This window comes from Bubalus bubalis, chromosome 4, assembly GCF_019923935.1.
Source record: "Bubalus bubalis isolate 160015118507 breed Murrah chromosome 4, NDDB_SH_1, whole genome shotgun sequence".
Taxonomy (NCBI): Eukaryota; Metazoa; Chordata; class Mammalia; order Artiodactyla; family Bovidae; genus Bubalus; species Bubalus bubalis.
The window spans coordinates 91,800,976-91,818,407 of NC_059160.1; the positions used below are offsets into that span (position 1 = coordinate 91,800,976).

At 41.3% G+C, this 17,432-nt stretch overlaps 1 protein-coding gene across 3 annotated transcripts in view; it reads right to left on the reverse strand.

Annotated features, from left to right (window-relative positions):
• Window positions 1-17,432, reverse strand: part of BIN2 (bridging integrator 2) — a 37,735-nt gene that overhangs the window by 19,974 nt on the left and 329 nt on the right. For all 3 annotated transcript variants that reach the window (XM_044941754.1, XM_006058500.3, XM_025284190.2), the window contains one exon: window positions 10,648-10,728. In XM_044941754.1, the coding sequence (XP_044797689.1) occupies window positions 10,648-10,728 (81 nt within the window). Of the gene's footprint in view, window positions 1-10,647; window positions 10,729-17,432 lie in introns of those variants that run through there.

Genomic DNA, 17,432 nt, shown 5'->3' on the forward strand with positions numbered 1-17,432 from the left:
CATGGAATTCTCCAGGCCAGAATACTGGAGTAGGTAGCCTTTCCCTTCTGCAGGGCATCTTCCCAACCCAGGGACTGAACCCAGGTCTCCCGCATTGCAGGCAGATTCTTTACCAGCTGAGCTATCAGGGAAGCCCAACTGCCTTAACTTTGTCCTTTTTCTTCCTGTTCATTTTAGACACCCAAGTCCAGCTTCAGACCCAACTGTATATTCACTGTTTTTCTCCCTAAACTGTGAAAGCCTTGAGAACAGGGGTGCTGTATTGTTTGTATGAAGCAAGTACCTATGAAATGGTTGTTAATTAAACTTTTCAAGCATATTCAAACACCAGTTACTGTAGGTGCATCATTCTCTCAGGAGAAACGTTTTCCCTTATTTCTAACCTAACTCCATTTCATCTCTCAAATGTATTTCCTCGCTCAAGTGACAGTTAGTTGGTGGGCTCACACAGGGAATACTGAGGGGGTTGTCCCTTCTGATCCTCTTATTCTTCTTGATGGCTCTTCCTTCATCTCCTACCTTTTCTAGCCACACACCTGCCATTCCAGGTCCACCCTAAAAGGCAGAGAAAGAACTGAGGGCCATATGGGCCAAGAGCCAGAAACCTTTCAAAGTATGCTTCCAAACTTGGAGTTGGAAGCAGAACAGCAGCTGGAGTTGAGAAGAGGCCCAGGGAGGCCTCCATGTGAGGTACGGGGGAAAAAAGCAAAGGTTTTAAGTTTGAATCCTAGCTCTGCAGTTCTTAGTTATGTTACCTTGATTAAACTACTTCCCTCTCAATCAGATTCTATTTCCCCTTGATGGAGTTAGACTAGATTCAGTTCAGTTTGGTTCAGTTCAGTCGCTCAGTCGTGTCTGACTCTTTGCGACCCCATGAATCACAGCACGCCAGGCCTACCTGTCCATCACCAACTCCCGGAGTTCACTCAGACTCACGTCCATCGAGTCAGTGATGCCATCCAACCATCTCATCCTCTGTCGTCCCCTTCCCCTCCTGCCCCCAATCCCTCCCAGCATCAGAGTCTTTTCCAGTGAGTCAACTCTTCGCATGAGGTGGCCAAAGTACTGGAGTTTCAGCTTCCGCATCATTCCTTCCAAAGAAATCCCAGGGCTGATCTCCTTCAGAATGGACTGGTTGGATCTCCTTGCAGTCCAAGGGACTCTCAAGAGTCTTCTCCAACACCACAGTTCAAAAGCATCAATTCTTCGGTGCTCAGCTTTCTTCATAGTCCATCTCTCACATCCATACATGACCACTGGAAAAACCATTGCCTTGACTAGACGGACCTTAGTTGGCAAAGTAATGTTTCTGCTTTTCAATATGCTATCTAGGTTGGTCATAACTTTTCTTCCAAGGAGTAAGTGTCTTTTAATTTCATGGCTGCAGTCACCATCTGCAGTAATTTTGGAGCCCCCCAAAATAAAGTCTGTCACTGTTTCCACTGTTTCCCCATCTATTTCCCATGAAGTGATGGGACCAGATGCCATGATCTTAGTTTTCTGAATGCTGAGCTTTAAGCCAACTTTTTCACTCTCCATTTTCACTTTCATCAAGAGGCTTTTGAGTTCCTCTTCACTTTCTGCCATAAGGGTGGTGTCATCTGCATATCTGAGGTTATTGATATTTCTTCTGGCAATCTTGATTCCAGCTTGTGCTTCTTCCAGCCCAGCGTTTCTCATGATGTACCCTGCATATAAGTTAAATAAGCAGGGTGACAATATACAGCCTTGATGGACTCCTTTTCCTATTTGGAACCAGTCTGTTGTTCCATGTCCAGTTCTAACTGTTGCTTCCTGACCTGCATACACGTTTCTCAAGAGGCAGGTCAGGTGGTCTGGTATTCCCATCTCTTTCAGAATTTTCCACAGTTTCTTGTGATCCACACAGTCAAAGGCTTTGGCATAGTCAATAAAGCAGAAATAGATGTTTTTCTGGAACTCTCTTGCTTTTTCGATGATCCAGTGGATGTTGGCAATTTGATCTCTGGTTCCTCTGTCTTTTCTAAAACCAGCTTGAACATCTGCAAGTTCACGGTTCATGTACTGCTGAAGCCTGGCTTGGAGAATTTTGAGCATTACTTTACTAGCGTGTGAGATGAGTGCAATTGTGTGATAGTTTGAACATTCTTTGGCATTGCCATTCCTTGGGATTGAAATGAAAACTGACTGTTTCCAGTCCTGTGGCCAAAATCTAGTCCTGTGACTAGATTGGTGGTGGCCAACAGCTGTTCTGCCACTGCTACGTCATAATCACTTAGGAAGCTTAATGTAAAACAGATACTCTAGTTAATGATCACCTATGGCTGTTAATATTACACAAAAAAGGAGACAATCACACACCATGTGTCTCCCATGGAAGAATGTAACACCTATAATAACAAGTATTCTTGCTTCCAAAACAAACAAAAACAAAAATCTGAATCTCATCAAGTCTCTAAATCTATTAATTTACAGAAAATACAAGAGAGAGAGTAATATGCTAAACAGTATCAGATTCAATCAGCAAAATTTAGAAACTGCAGGAAAAACAACCTAGTATCATCCATAAATAAACTGCAAAAAGGAGAGATAAGAAACCTACAGATTAAGAGATTTATAAAATATGTTAACAAATTGCTGATTTAAACAAATTATTTATTTATTTTAATATAAATTTATTTATTTTAATTGGAGGTTAATTACTTTACAATACTGTATTGGTTTTGCCATACATCAACATGAATCGGCCACGGGTATAGTTTTAAAACGTGACACAAATCGAGGAGTGTGAACACTGTATATTTTATGATATTAAGAAATTACTGCTATTTTTTTAGATATATTTAAGATACTGATAAAATATGTTTTAAGCCAGATACTTAACCCAAAATATCTTGAAAGGTATTTGTATTGTAAAGTGAAAAAGGCAAGTTATAAAACCATATGAATTGAATAATAACACTTTTGTAAACCTATTATTTGTTGTGGATATATTTAGAGATCATACACATACACAGCAAAGTAATTGTAAGTATAAAAAAACAGTAGTTGTAGCATGGGATGGTGTGAAACCATTATTAATTCTTTATTTTTCTTAATATACTTTTTTTTTGGCCATGTGGGTTGTGGGATTTTAGTTCCCCAACTAGGGTTTGAACTTGGGCCTTTGACTCTGAGAACCCTGGACCATCAGGGGATTTCCTCTTGATATTTATAATTTAAAATCTCAAAAAAAATTTTAAAAACTCATTGCTGTAATAAGTAAATGTTTTATAAAAAATATTTTTAGGTGTGATAATGATTTTGTGGTGAAATTTTAAGAACCTTTATCTTTAGAGACTAATAATAAAATTTTTATAGATAAAATATCTAGAATTTGCTTCATTATGATCAAGGATAGGGAAAGTGGGTGGAGATACAGATGAAACAAGATTTTATCTGTATCAAGATGAAACAAGAAACAGTTTTTTCTTAGTATATATCTGAAATCTTCCATTAAAAAAAGTTTGAAAATACAAATTCCCAAGCTCTACTACTGAAGATGTTGTATTTAAAAACATTTCTCAAATGATTCTGACACAGTCAACTACTGAATTAGATTATAGCTAATATGCTTTTAAATTAATTTTAAAGAATTATTTTCCATATAATTCAGTTAACTGATATAGGACAATAAAGAATTTGGTCTTTGGTGCTGGTTTCTGAGAAGTAACTTCTAAATTCTTGGGATTTTCCAAGTTACTTACAAGATATTCACAGTGGATCTCTCAGATCATACCTGAGTTTATGCTAAATAAATGACTCAGGATGGTGGCTGGTCGGGCCAGAAATGTGAACCATGTGATTAGGGGGTTGTGACTTTCAGATAGGTGATATCAGCATGACCTCCTGGGGCAAGGAGAGGAGGGAAGTTAAAGATCAAGTTCAATCACATGGCCTATGATTCACTATGTAATGAAATCAGAATAAAAAATCTAGACATCTGAAGTTTAGGTAAGCTTCCCTGGTTAGTGGCTTCCCTGGTGGCTCAGACAGTAAAGCGTCTGCTGCAATGCGGGAGACCCAGGTTCGATTCCTGGGTCGGGAAGATCCCCTGGAGAAGGAAATGGCAATTCTACTCCAGCACTCTTGCCTGGAAAATCCCATGGACAGAGGAGCCTGATAGGCTACAGTTATTGGAGTCACAAAGAGTCGGACACGACTGAGTGACTTCACTTTCCCTGGTTGGTAATCCAGTATCAACATGCTGGGAAAGTAACATGTCTTGAGAACATAGAAACTTCATGCTTGGGACCATCCCAGACCTCCCCTTGTGTATCTCTTCATTTGGCTGATCCTGGTTTGTACCCTTTATAATAAAACTGTAAGTAGAGCACTTTCCTGAGTTCTGTGAGTCATTCTAGTGAATTATGGAAGCTGAGTGGCCAGTCAGTTCAGTCGCTCAGTCATGTCCAACTCTTTGACCCCATGGACTGTAGCATACCAGGCTTCCCTGTCCTTTGCCAACTACTGGAGCTTACTCAAACTCATGTGCATTGAGTCGGTGATGCCATCCAACCATCTCATCCTCTGTCGCCCCCTTCTCCTCCTGCCTTCAATCTTTCCCAGTATCAGGGTCTTTTCAAATGAATCAGCTCTTCCCACCAGGTGGCCAAAGTACTGGAGTTTCAGTTTCAGCATCAGTCCTTCCAATGAACACCCAGGACTGATTTCCTTTAGGATAAACTGGTTGGATCTCCTTGAAGTCCAAGGGACTCTCAAGAGTCTTCTCCAACACCACAGTTCAAAAGCTTCAATTCTTCAGCACTCAGCTTTCTTTATAGTCCAACTCTCACATCCATACATGACCACTGGAAAAACCATAGCCTTGACCAGATGGACCTTTGTTGGCAAAGTAATGTCTCTGCTTTTGAATATGCTATCTAGGTTGGTCATAACTTTCCTTCCAAGGAGTAAGCATCTTTTAATTTCATGGCTGCAGTCACCATCTGCAGTGATTTTGGAGCCCAGAAAAATAAAGTCAGCTACTGTTTCCATTATTTCCCCATCTATCTGCCATGAAGTGATGGGACTGGATGCCATGATCTTAGTTTACTGAACGTTGAGTTTTAAGCCAACTTTTTCACTCTCCTCTTTCACTTTCATCAAGAGGCTCTTTAGTTCTTCTTCACTTTCTGCCAAAAGGGTGGTGTCATCTGCATATCTGACGTTTTTGATATTTCTCCCAGCAATCTTGATTCCAGCTTGTGCTTCATCCAGCATGGCATTCTGCATAATATACTCTGCATATAAATTACATAAGCAGGGTGACAATATATAGCCTTGACGTACTCCTTTCCTGATTTGGAATCAGTCTGTTGTTTAATGTCCAGTTCTAACTGTTGCTTCTTGACCTGCATACCGATTTCTCAGGAGGCAGGTCAGGTGGTCTGGAGTTCTCATCTCTTCAAGAATTTTCCATAGTTTGTTATGATCCACACAGTCAAAGGCTTTGGCATAGTCAATAAAGCAGAAGTAGATGTTTTTCTGGAACTCTCTTGCTTTTTTCAAGGATCCAATGGATGTCGGCAATTTGATCTCTGATTCCTCTGCCTTTTCTAAATTCAGCTTGAACATCTGTAAGTTTATGGTTATGTACTGTTGAAGCCTGGCTTGGAGAATTTCAAGCATTACGTTGCTAGCGTGTGCTGCTGCTGCTAAGTCACTTCAGTCGTGTCCGACTCTGTGCGACCCCATAGACGGCAGCCCACCAGGCTCCCCCGTCCCTGGGATTCTCCAGGCAAGAACATGGAGTGGATTGCCATTTCCTTCTCCAATGCATGAAAGTGAAAAGTGAAAGTGAAGTCGCTCAGTTGTGTCTGACTCTTAGCGACCCCATGGACTGCAGCCCACCAGGCTCCTCCGTCCATGGGATTTTCCAGGCAAGAGTACTGGAGTGGGGTACCATTGCCTTCTCCGTGCTAGCGTGTGAGATGAGTGCAACTGTGCAGTAGTTTGAATATTCTTTGGCATTGCCTTTCTTTGGGATTGGAATGAAAACTGACCTTTTCCAGTCTTGTGGACACTGCTGAGTTTTCCAAATTTGCTGGTATATTGAGTGCAGCACTTTCAGAGCATTATCTTTTAGGGTTTGAAATAGCTCAACTGGAATTCCATCACCTCCACTAGCTTTGTTCATAGTGATGCTTCCTAAGGCCCACTTGACTTCGCATTCCAGGATGTCTGGCTTTAGGTGAGTGATCACACCCTCATGGTTATCTGGGTCATGAAGATCTTTTTTGTACAGTTCTTCTGTGTATTGTTGCCACCTTTTCTTAATATCTTCTGCCTCTGTTAGGTCCATACCATTTCTGTCCTTAATTGTGCCTATCTTTGCATGAAATGTTCCCTTGGTATCTCTAATTTTCTTGAAGAGATCTCTAGTCTTTCCCATTCTATTGCTTTCCTCTATTTCTTTGCATTGATTACTGAGGAAGGCCTTCTTATCTCTCCTTGCTATTCTTTGGAATTCTGCATTCAAATGGGTGTCTCTTTCCTTTTCTCCTTTGCCTTGAGCTTCTCTTTTCTCAGCTATTTTTAAGGCCTCCTCAGACCACCATTTTGCTTTTTTGCATTTCTTTTTCTTGGGGATGGTCTTGATCACTGCCTCCTGTACAGTGTCACGAACCTCCATCCATAATTCTTCAGGCACTCTGTTTATCAGATCTAATCCCTAGAATCTATTTGTCACTTCCACTGTATAATAGTAAGGGATTTAGCTCATACCTGAATGTCTAGTGGTTTTCCCTACTTTCTTCAATTTCAGTCTGAATTTGGCAATAAGGAGTTCATGATTTGAGGCACAGTCAGCTCCCAGTCTTGTTTTTGCTGACTGTATAGATCTCCATCTTTGGCTGCAAAGAATATAATCAGTCCAATTTTGGTATTGACCATCTGGTAATGTACATGTGTAGAGTCTTCTGTTCTTATGTTGGAAGAGGGTGTTTGCTATGACCAGTGCGTTCTCTTGGCAAAACTCTGTTAGCCTTTGCCCCGCTTCATTTTGTACTCCAAGGCCAAATTTGCCTGTTACTCCAGGTATTTCTTGACTTTCTACTTTTGCACTGCAGTCCCCTATAATGAAAAGGATATCTTTTTTTCGGTGTTAGTTCTAGGAGGTCTTGTAGTTCTTCACAGAACTGTTCAACTTCAGCTTCTTCAGTATCACTTGTTGGGGCATAGACTTGGATTACTGTAATACTGAATGGTTTGCCTTGGAAACGAACAGAGTGGCCAGTAAGTACCACCAAATTTGTAACCAGTTGGTCAAAAATTCAAGTGGCCTGGGAACTCTGGAGCTTTGTGGCTGGTGTCTGAAATGAGGTAGTTTGGTGAAGAACTATGCCCTCAATCTGTAATGTTTGGACTAACTCTGGGTATTTAGTGTCAGAATTGCATTGCAATTGGATATTCATTTAAGTTAATAATTCCCTTCTATTATAAAGAGACAATCACACGCTCCAGGACTGATGTCAGAATTAAATGAGATAAATTTGAGGCCTGGTACACAGAGCTAGAAAGTCAGTATCTCATAGAAGAATAAATCTCTGTACACACTTCTCTCTCTCTCTCTCCCTTTTAATAAGATGAACCACAAATGTATTCTATAATTTTTCTATAATAGGTATTCAGTTCTGCAAAAAATGCAAACAAAATATTGTTACTATTTACATTTGGGTCTATAAACAAACTTGGGGGGGAGAAAGAAAACCTTAAGAAATTTTATACAAATTTATAAAAATTTCAAGAATTTGGTTTTTATCACTTCTGAAAGCTATTTATTTAAGTCTAAAAGCCACTAAATATAGAGGTTGAAAGAGAAGAGAAAAACACCAACAACAGATTATTTGAATTTCCCTCTTCCCAAATATCTAAAACATCACATATACCATTGTTTTCAGTGTAACCTGTGTAACCTAAAAATTCTGACTTCTCTTCACTAGCCTCAAATAAGTTCAGTAGAGATTGTACTGTTGTTGTTCAGTCACTAAATCGTGTCTTGATTTGTTGCGACCCCATGGACTGCAGCAAGCCAGGCTCCTCTGTCCTTCACTATCTCCCAGAGCTTGCTCAAATTCATGAGATTGTATTTGTGAACTACAAATTCTGTTTTCTTCTTGCACAGTAAGAAGTTTAGTATTCTTATAAAACTCTGCATTTGGTTCCAGATTTTTTAAAAAATTTCTTCCTTAGAATATTTTCACTCTCCAGTGGATTTTACCAGATGGTAAGCTCTCTGTATTCTTGACATCACATTCACTGGATTCCTAGAACTTTGGGATGGAGCCTTTGCCTGAATTATTAGGTGCTCCTCTGAACTAAGGTGTCGCTGGTGGTAAAGAAAAGAAAGAAAGAGAGAAAGTGAAGTCACTCAGTTTTGTCTGACTCTTTGCAATCCCATGGACTGTAGCCTACCAGGCTCCTCCATCCATGAAATTTTCCAGACAAGAGTAGTACTGGAGTGGGTTGCTATTTCCTTCTCCAGGGGATCTTCCTGACTCAGGAATCAAACCCGAACCTACTTGATAATGCAGGAGACCTAAGAGATGTAGGTTCAATCCCTGGGTCAAGAAGCTCTCCTAGAGAAGTAAATGGCAACTCACTACAGTATTCTTGTCTGGAGAATCCCATGGACAAAGGAGCCTGGTGGGCTATGTCCATAGGGTCGCAAAGAGTCAGACACAACTGAGCACATATCCCTGAACTATTTACTGATAACAAATAAGAATCTCGACCAAATACAGAATGAAGGTCCTTTTCCTTCAGATTCTACGCTGGGAAGTAAACAGCATCTAACTTTTGTTTTGGTTGAGATGCAGTTTTTTCCATATTGAATTAGAAACTTGTATACATGTGTGTATCCTATACAGACAGTGATCTACCCTTAGTTCTTCATTTTCATGCATAATTAATTTCCATTCAGAAATGCCAGAATGCATTTTTGTTCATTTTTATGTAACAGTAGATATGTAAAATTTTATGTCATTTTCATAAATGGAACCTTTATTAGTTGTTTTCTCATCAAGTCCTTTCAATTCAATAGAAGAAGGGTAGAGAAACACATTCTGAAAAAAATCCAAAGTTTTGTTCCCTTATTGGGTTTCTTTACATAGGAAACTCTGGTCAAGCACCTGTACATTATTTTCCCTGATGTCTTTCTGACGCCTATGTTGCAGTTCCAGCTTTTCTTTATATTCAGACTTTTTGGGGACATTTGCACAGTTTTTATAGTCAAAAACTAACTTAGATGCAGTATCATCAACAACTTGATAGTGATTACTCTGTGCCAAGTTTCTGTGTTGTTCACTTACAAGATGTGCCTCATGTCATTTACCTCTATAAAAGGCTTTTTGAGTCTCCTTGTTCTTGCTTTTTGTGGGCTAGCTCCTATTCTTTTCCCTACATCTCTTACAGAAGTTCTTGATTTCTTGAGTAAATACTTTGTTTTTTTCCTTTTGTTCCATGTAGTATCTTATGTCATCAGTATGAAGAATTTTTACTCCCCATAATATTTGGTAATCTATTTGAAGGAATAAAATCAGTCATTACTAGTTTTTTCAACTACTGAAAGGAGAAATCTGTACTTTTTCTTTGAAGTTAGGTAGCTGAAATCTTTACTGAGAAATTCTTCAACTCACTCTCCCAGATCTTGTCCTTTTGCAATTCTTCAGATATAGTGACAGACGGTAAGTCAGTGTAAAATCCTTTTCCCCACTTTTCTGGTTTGTTATCAGTTTTCAGAGAATTCAAAAATGGTTGTTCTATTTTTTCATTTTTGACCTGGACTCCACCCTGGAAATGTGAATTGCTATGGCTCTTCAGTCACCTGGCACTCACATGCTGGGTCTGGAGAAGGTGTCACATCCAGCAGCTCTGGAAGCACGGCTCCCCAAGGCTTGATGACTGGCCAGGTGCCTCTCCCCATCCATAGGCCACCAAGTGTTACCCACTTTCTCTTCTTTTTTTTAACGTTACTATATACGAATTATATTTTTTCTTGTTCTAATCACATATGCACTATAGAATTTTCAGAGTTGGTTGCAGTGCTTTCTTTTCCACTTCTTAATGTAAGTTTTCTTCTTTTTTTTTTTAATGTAAGTTTTCTACATAAAATTACCCATAGCATCCAGTGAAGACAGATGCAACAGTGAGAGCAGGAGTTTTGCTGATGAGAATGACAGGTAAAACACAGAGGTATTATTTTAGAATAAAAGGCTTTGGTGAGGTAGATGTAATGGACAAAGAGGCAATAAGACACAGGGCTTCTGTGATGAGAAGATGCTAGGGTAGAAGAGAGGCAGCCTGAGGAAAAGAATATGCCAGAAACTGAAGTGGAAGGCACTTGTTTTGATTTTTGTCCAAGGACCTGGTGATGTCACTATACCCATCACCATGAGAAAAAAACATTCTCTGTCCCTTATGAACCAGGGTGAGCAGGAACAGGAAAGGTAATTTTCTGTGGTTCCCAGGGGAAGAATAAGCAGCAGGTAGGTCACCCTGTGGCCCTGAGTCCTAGGGCTAGATGGGTTAGAAGAGATGCTTGCTGATCTGCAGAACCTGCTGTTGTTCTGCCACTCAGCCCTCACGTCTTTGTTCTTCCTCCAAGCTTCCCTTTCCCATCCAGATTACCTGTTGTTGGTGGAAATTACTGGCACTTTGTTCAAACCGTTCATCTTTGGTCTCCACAGTTTTCCCCAACTTCTGCAGTACCTGGGAATATAAATCAGAGAGGTCCACACTATTATAGTCAAGTCTCTCTTATCTGCTGGCCTCATTTGACCCTGGCTTCTGAGTCTCAGATTCAACTAAAGGGAAGTACATATATTAGCCCAACAGAATTAGCAATACAGCATGTTGCTGAAAAGTCAATTATGTTTTATGGTTCTTCTCAATTTGGGGTATTCAGCAATGTGCTAGAGTATATATAAAGCCCAGAATAAATAAGCTATGAAATTGTTAGAGTGGTTTTCTGTGGGGATGGGGGGAGACTATTATATTAAAATAAGGATTAATTAGAAGAATGCAAATGTGCATGGCTAAAAACATGAGCTTTGAAGACATTTTTTCACATGGGACACCCTCTGCCAGCCATAGCAGCAGATTCCTTTAGATAGATAAAGTCAGAGAGGTGGGTAGGAGACTCTTTTCTCTGAAGACCCTTGTAGGAAAACTGAGAAGCTCTGATATTATGCATTTGAAACCTAGCTAGAAGTGAATGCTATCGATAGCTACCTCCTCTCCCCTAGGACCCAGAGAACCAGGCATCATAGTGGTCTCAGTAATGATGCAAAGGACACAGAAATGAGAAAGATACAGTTTCTCTTCTCCTAGAGGACACTAACTTATAACAAGTAAGAAAGCCCTGACTCTTCTACCTGTAACCCCCAGTTTGGAAAGAGGCACCACTATCCCCCAGGCCCAAGTCAGAATCAGGAGCTTCCCTCAACTGCTTCTGTCTCACTTCCTTCACGGAATCCCTCACCATGTCCACCTCTGGAAACCATCCTGTGTTTTCTAGTTTCACTGCCATGGCTTTAGTCCAGGGCCTCACTGTTTTTTTTGGCCTGTGACAACAGGCCTATCTTGTTGCTGCTTAAAACCTTCTAATGATTCTCCATTCATCTGCTCAACAAATGTTTTAGTTAAATGTCCATTATATATCTACAAGTTATAGTTGTACTCTAGCATACATATGGGTCTCTAGGATCTGACCCTTCATTAAGCCTCAGCTCTCACTATTCCTTTTTCCTACAGGTCTCTCTCTCACTCATGTTTTTAGTTTTCTAATAAGCTGTACTGTTCTTGTTGTAAATGCTATTCCCTCTTTCTGGAATGTTCTTTCTTACCTTATCATCAGGCAACTATCTAAAATGACCAAATTCATACTCTATATTCTTTGTGACACTTAATCATATCTATTGCATCTCATTAATCAAGGTAAATCAGTCCCTCCTAAGCACTTACAACTTCTGCACCTGTATACATTTCTATTACTGTTGTTCTTTTTTTGTCACACTGTGTGGCTTGTGGGATCTTAGTTCCCCAACCAGGGATCGAACCCAAGCTCGTTTCAGTGGAAGCATGGAGACTTAACTTGCTTAACTTGCCTGCTGATTTGCAGAACCTGCTGTTGTTCTACCATTCAGCCCTCATGCCTTCTTTCTTTCTACAAGCTTCCCTTTCCCACCCTCCAGACTACCTGTTGTTTATGGAAGTTATTGGCACTCTGTTCAAACCGTTCATCTTTGGTTGTCAGTTTTCCCTGGATCACCAGGGAATTCCTCTCTTACTGTTTTGTTATTTGCATTTATCTTTGTCTCTTTCTAAACTGTGAGCTCCTTGAGGATTGGACACTTGCCTTACTTATTTATATTTCTCAGTATCCAGCAAATAGATACTTAATACTTACAACAGGAAGGAGAGTGAGACTGATACAGGAGGGGACCAAAAGGTAGGGCCTTGAATTTAAGATTTTGCTAGACTGGAATAAAGTAAAAAGGGTGAGGGTAGAAAAAGGATTTCAGGCAAAGACAACATCAGCAAAGTAACAGAAGTATGCAGATTCACAGCAGTTTTCATGAAATGGTTCAGCATGACTGGTTTAGAGTGTGCTACAAGGAGTGATGTGTAAGGAAACTAGAGATTGGAGTCTCATTGTGAAGAACTCTGAATCACATGAAGGAGTGCCCAGGTCTTGGGTGTGAGGCCAGCTCTATGCAGGCTCTGACTCAGCTGTCTCCATTCTTAATCCTGGGGTTCTGGAGCTTTCTCTATGGCAGTTAAGACCAAGGTCTCTGGAGCCGAACTGATATATGCCCGTATCTTGGCTTTTCTACTTACTGGCTACAAGCCTTTGGGCAAATCACTTAAACTCTAGAGCCTCAGTTTGTAGAACTCCCTTTCCTCCATTAAGATAATAATATCTCCTTAAGTTGTTGGGAGAATTAAATGATATTATACACATAAATTGCTTTCACAGTGGTGCCTTATGGTGAGCAGTTAATACAAATCCACTATCATCGTGCTGAGTTCCACTCTATTCCCTATAAATAACCTGTCTTTACTTCCTTTTCAGGGCAGCCATCTGTGTTTGTGTCTTTATTCTGCCTCACTTAACACAGGGCCCTGGGTGTGCAGAGTCACTCATCTTCCCAAGCTCCACCCTCTCCCCTCAACCAAACACTGTCCTCTACCAGAAAGTTGCAAAACCACCTTGCTTAGTGGTAATCACAGGTCTCACTTCCTTCCTGCCAGCTCTCCCTTCCTCTGCCTGGGGCTTGGTTCTTGGGGGGGAGGGGGTGGGGGCTGAAAGGAGAGAGGAGTCGATTCAGTCTAGAGTCTATGTGACACGCCTAGGAGCAGACCAACATCCCCAAACCTCAAAAGGCTCAGGGCAAAAAAGCTTGGAGGGTGTGGGAGTGTGTTTGTTGAAGGAATACGCCCACCTTCAATTCTGAAACTGAAAAGATGAGCATGATCATGAAAACATAACCCAGTGTCTTGGGGCCAAAGTATTTATTGTCTTAAGCAATAGGGCCGTGTCTCAGGGCACTTAAACTACGCTGTAGATGTTCCTCCTCAACATGAGTTCCTTGAGGAAGGGTGATGTATGGTGCTCCAAAAATGTTTGTTGAAAGAATTAATAATTTTACCTTTGGGTCACTTACTAATGAAAGCCCATATAATGCTAATCCCTAAAGTCCTGCACTGAGAATTCTGCCCAAATTTGCTGGCCTAGCAGCTGAGAAGTTGGAATACAGATATTTAAAGAGAAAAGAGCAGGGACAAGAAAAAAAGTAAACGTGGCAAAATGTTAACACTTGGTGAAATAGGTGAAGAATATTGCAATGTTCATTCACCTATTTTACCTTTTATGTAAGTTGAGTTACAAGTATAAAGCTTAAAAAAAAAAAGCCACTGCAGACATGTTTGGTAGCTGTAGTTCCTCACTATGACCCCTCCCTATAATCATTTATTATATTTTAGTTAATTCTGTCAATTGGAGTAATTTGAAGAGGCCTTGGATGTTAGATTATGGAATCATTATTGTCAAGATATATTCTAAAGTAGGCTCTCCTTTATCCCCTCATATATTTTCCAGCTTTTTCTCCCACCAATCCCTGAGCTCCAGCTCAGTGGCATTTCTCCCTAGTTTGCCTAAAAGGATTTCCAGATTCTATCCTTTGCTAATGCTGGCATTCCTCAGCTGGAATGCTCTCTCACCACTTGCCTGAGGAACTATTAATCAGACATACTCCTATCTCAATTCAGCCTTCACTACAAAACCCCGCTCTGTTCTCAAGTCTTCTGAATTCCCATGGATTTATCTCTCAGGTCACTTATTTTACTTAAAAAAAAAAAAAAAACCAAAAAAAACAAAACCAAAACACCTAGATTGTAAGCTTCTAGCAGGCAAGAATGCTTCTTACTCAACTCATCTCTAAGTTCCAGAGATGAGCTGTCCAGCCCATATCGTGGACAAAGGGATTTTTCTGTGAATATTGCTGACTGAACCCTCACAAGTTGCCTGAAAGTCAACAGAGAAAAAGACCAACAGAGGAGTGGTAAACAGTGAATGCCCTTTCTCGGGGGGAGATCTGAGAGGCTTGCCACAGAGAAATCACCAACAGATGGTGAAAGCATCCGTGTGAAATGTGAAGATGTAGTGTACTGTAAAAACACAATAAAGCCAGACTCATCTTGAATCTGAGAAGGAACTGGAAAATAAAACAAGATGATGCTTCATCTCCACCGGTTTAACAGTCACCAGACCTTCACTCGCAGCTTTACTCCTGCAAGAAGATCAGCAGGAAGTGGGCCAGCACAGCAGGAAGTGGGGAGACACAGATGTTAGAGCGGTTTTTCAGGAACCTTATAGACAGCAGCCTGAGATTGGGATCCTAAGGCAGGACACCTGAGTTTTGGTGATAATTCTGCCACTTGCCAATCTCTTTTGAGCCTTATTTCCTCATTTCTAAATTTGGGATACTAACACAAAGCTTAAAGCGTTGAAAAGATGAAGTGAGATCATATCACGAGAATGTGGGCTCCATAAAGGGAGAGATCATGTCCTTCTTATATTCCTGTGCTTTGTCTAGAGCAGGCACTTGATATTTGATACATTAGTTGTTACATATTACAGTCAACCACATATAGTAAAACTGCAGTGTCCCAGGGAATCCTTTCTTTTGACTGCAAATTTCTCCGTCTTTATTTTACCTTCAGTAACTTTCCAAGACTCAAAAACTCTGACAGGCTGAGCTGAACTCTTTCTCCTAACCCAGGTCATTTCCATCCTATCCAGACAACACCCACTGCCTCTAGGGTACCAGCTGTACTGCTTGAAATTCAATGTCTGCTTGCCTTTGTGTCTAAATCTGGGTTCAGAGTATCTCCTTGTTTTCTGCAACAGCCTGGGACTTTCTCAGGGCAGATTCAAGTTTGTTTCTCTCTCTGCCTTCTAGGGGCTCAGATTAAGAACAGGGTGTATCTGGGCAGTTGGGAAATATTTGACTCTGAGGTTCAAGGAGCCCTCTCCCCTTCTCACTTCAGTGTCCTTACCAAATTGAGTCTCCAAATCACTGAACATCAACTGCATTTTACAGATGCCGAATCTGAAGCCTAGAGCAGAGCTGTTATTTACCTGAGGCTTCAAGTTCATGCTTTTAAAAAAAAAAAAAGAGAGAGAAATCTTAAAGCAAGGGCATAGTGATCGGGCTTCCTAGGTGGCACTAGTGGTAAAGAACCCACCTGCCAACGCAGGAGACGTAAGAGATGCGAGTTCGATCCCTGGATCAGGAAGACCTGCTAGAGGAGGGCTTGGCAACCCACTCCAGTACTCTTGCCTGGAGAATCCCAGAGGAGTCCGGCAGGCTACGTTCATAGGGTTGCAAAGACATGACTAAAGTGGCTTAGCACGCATGCATACATAGTGTTGATAGGTTGGATGATGACAGAAAGTGAGAGAAGGAGGTAAAACATAACTATTGTCCACAAATATTTGGCCTTTGGTGATTTCTTTTTGTTTTTCCAATCCATAAGAGTAACCAGCCTTCTCTTCTCTAGAACCTCCTTTTCCTCCACAATGACTTCTAACTAGACCTTTCCATAGGCTTTGTAACCTTTGGAGAGATTGAAACCATGATCAAGGTGAAGTTAGGTTAAGATGAAGTAACAAAATCTAGCCACACAAAAATCTTTCCCTTTTCCTCTGCTCTTTAACATGACCCAGCTTCCTCAGACAAAGACAGGGGAACCACACACACATATTCCCCCTACCCTTCCATTGTGAGCCTCTTAAAGATAAAGACTAAATCTGTATTCCATCAATTCTCTGTTAATAATCCCACTTTGGAGAGCTGGTTGCCTTTAATCTTCCCAGCACCCAAGCTAGTGCTCTGCTTTGATTTAAATTCTTAAGCATATGGTGTTCATTCAAATACTTCTAAGACCATGAAGTCTTAGAAAACCACGATTCTCACTCAGGTCCTGGTTCTCTCTCTCCTTCCCATTCTCCTTCTAGCCTATTCATTTCTCCTTACCATCTTACCTACCAGGGTGTTGATGGGTGGAGAGCAGGGATTCAGATCAGAAGCAAAGAAAATATTCTGGACACATAGAAACAAAAATGCCAGTGCAATGTGTGGAGAAATGGTCACACCATCTAGGTAAGTGGGCAAGGTACAGATAGTCGACCTCGAGGGAGCCGTGCTGTGCTTAGTCACTCAGTCTCAGTCCTGTCCGACTCTTTGCGACCCCATGGACTGCAGCCCGCCAGGCTCCTCTGTCCATGGGGATTTTCCAGGCAAGAATATTGGAGTGGGTTGCCATGCCCTCCCTCCAGGGGATCTTCCCAACCCAGGGATTCAACCCAGGTCTCCCGCTCAGCAGAGGGATTCTTTACTGTCTGAGCCATCAGGGAAGCCCAACGGAGCAGGGCCACCCAAAGCTAATTCAGGACACAGTGCAAAAAGAGGTGCTCCTTGCGCACCCTGAACCAAGTACTCTCCAACGCCAAACGGAGGCACAGGAAGCAGATATGAGTTTCTGCTTGTATCAGCTAAAGCAATAGCCTGCGGCCAGGCCGATTCAGGCATGGAGAGAATCCGTCAAAATTACTCTAGTCCTCGTGGACTCCAGGTCCCACCTAACGGGTGGTACTCGTTGCCAGCCCAGCTGGTGAGTGCTGTCTTATGTGGGAAATGACCCTCTTTGAACCTCCAGTTTCATCATCTGTGAAAAATACCACTCTCGCTGGGTGGCGAGGACAAAATTTGCTACAGAGCAGTCACCAACGTTTAGTTCCTCTCTTTTCCCTTTTCTCGGTCAGCTTGGGCGTTGTTTAGGTTCCAAGAGAGACAGACGGTGGGAACTGTCTCTCAGCTTCCCCCATCCCTGTCCGAGACTGGGCGAGG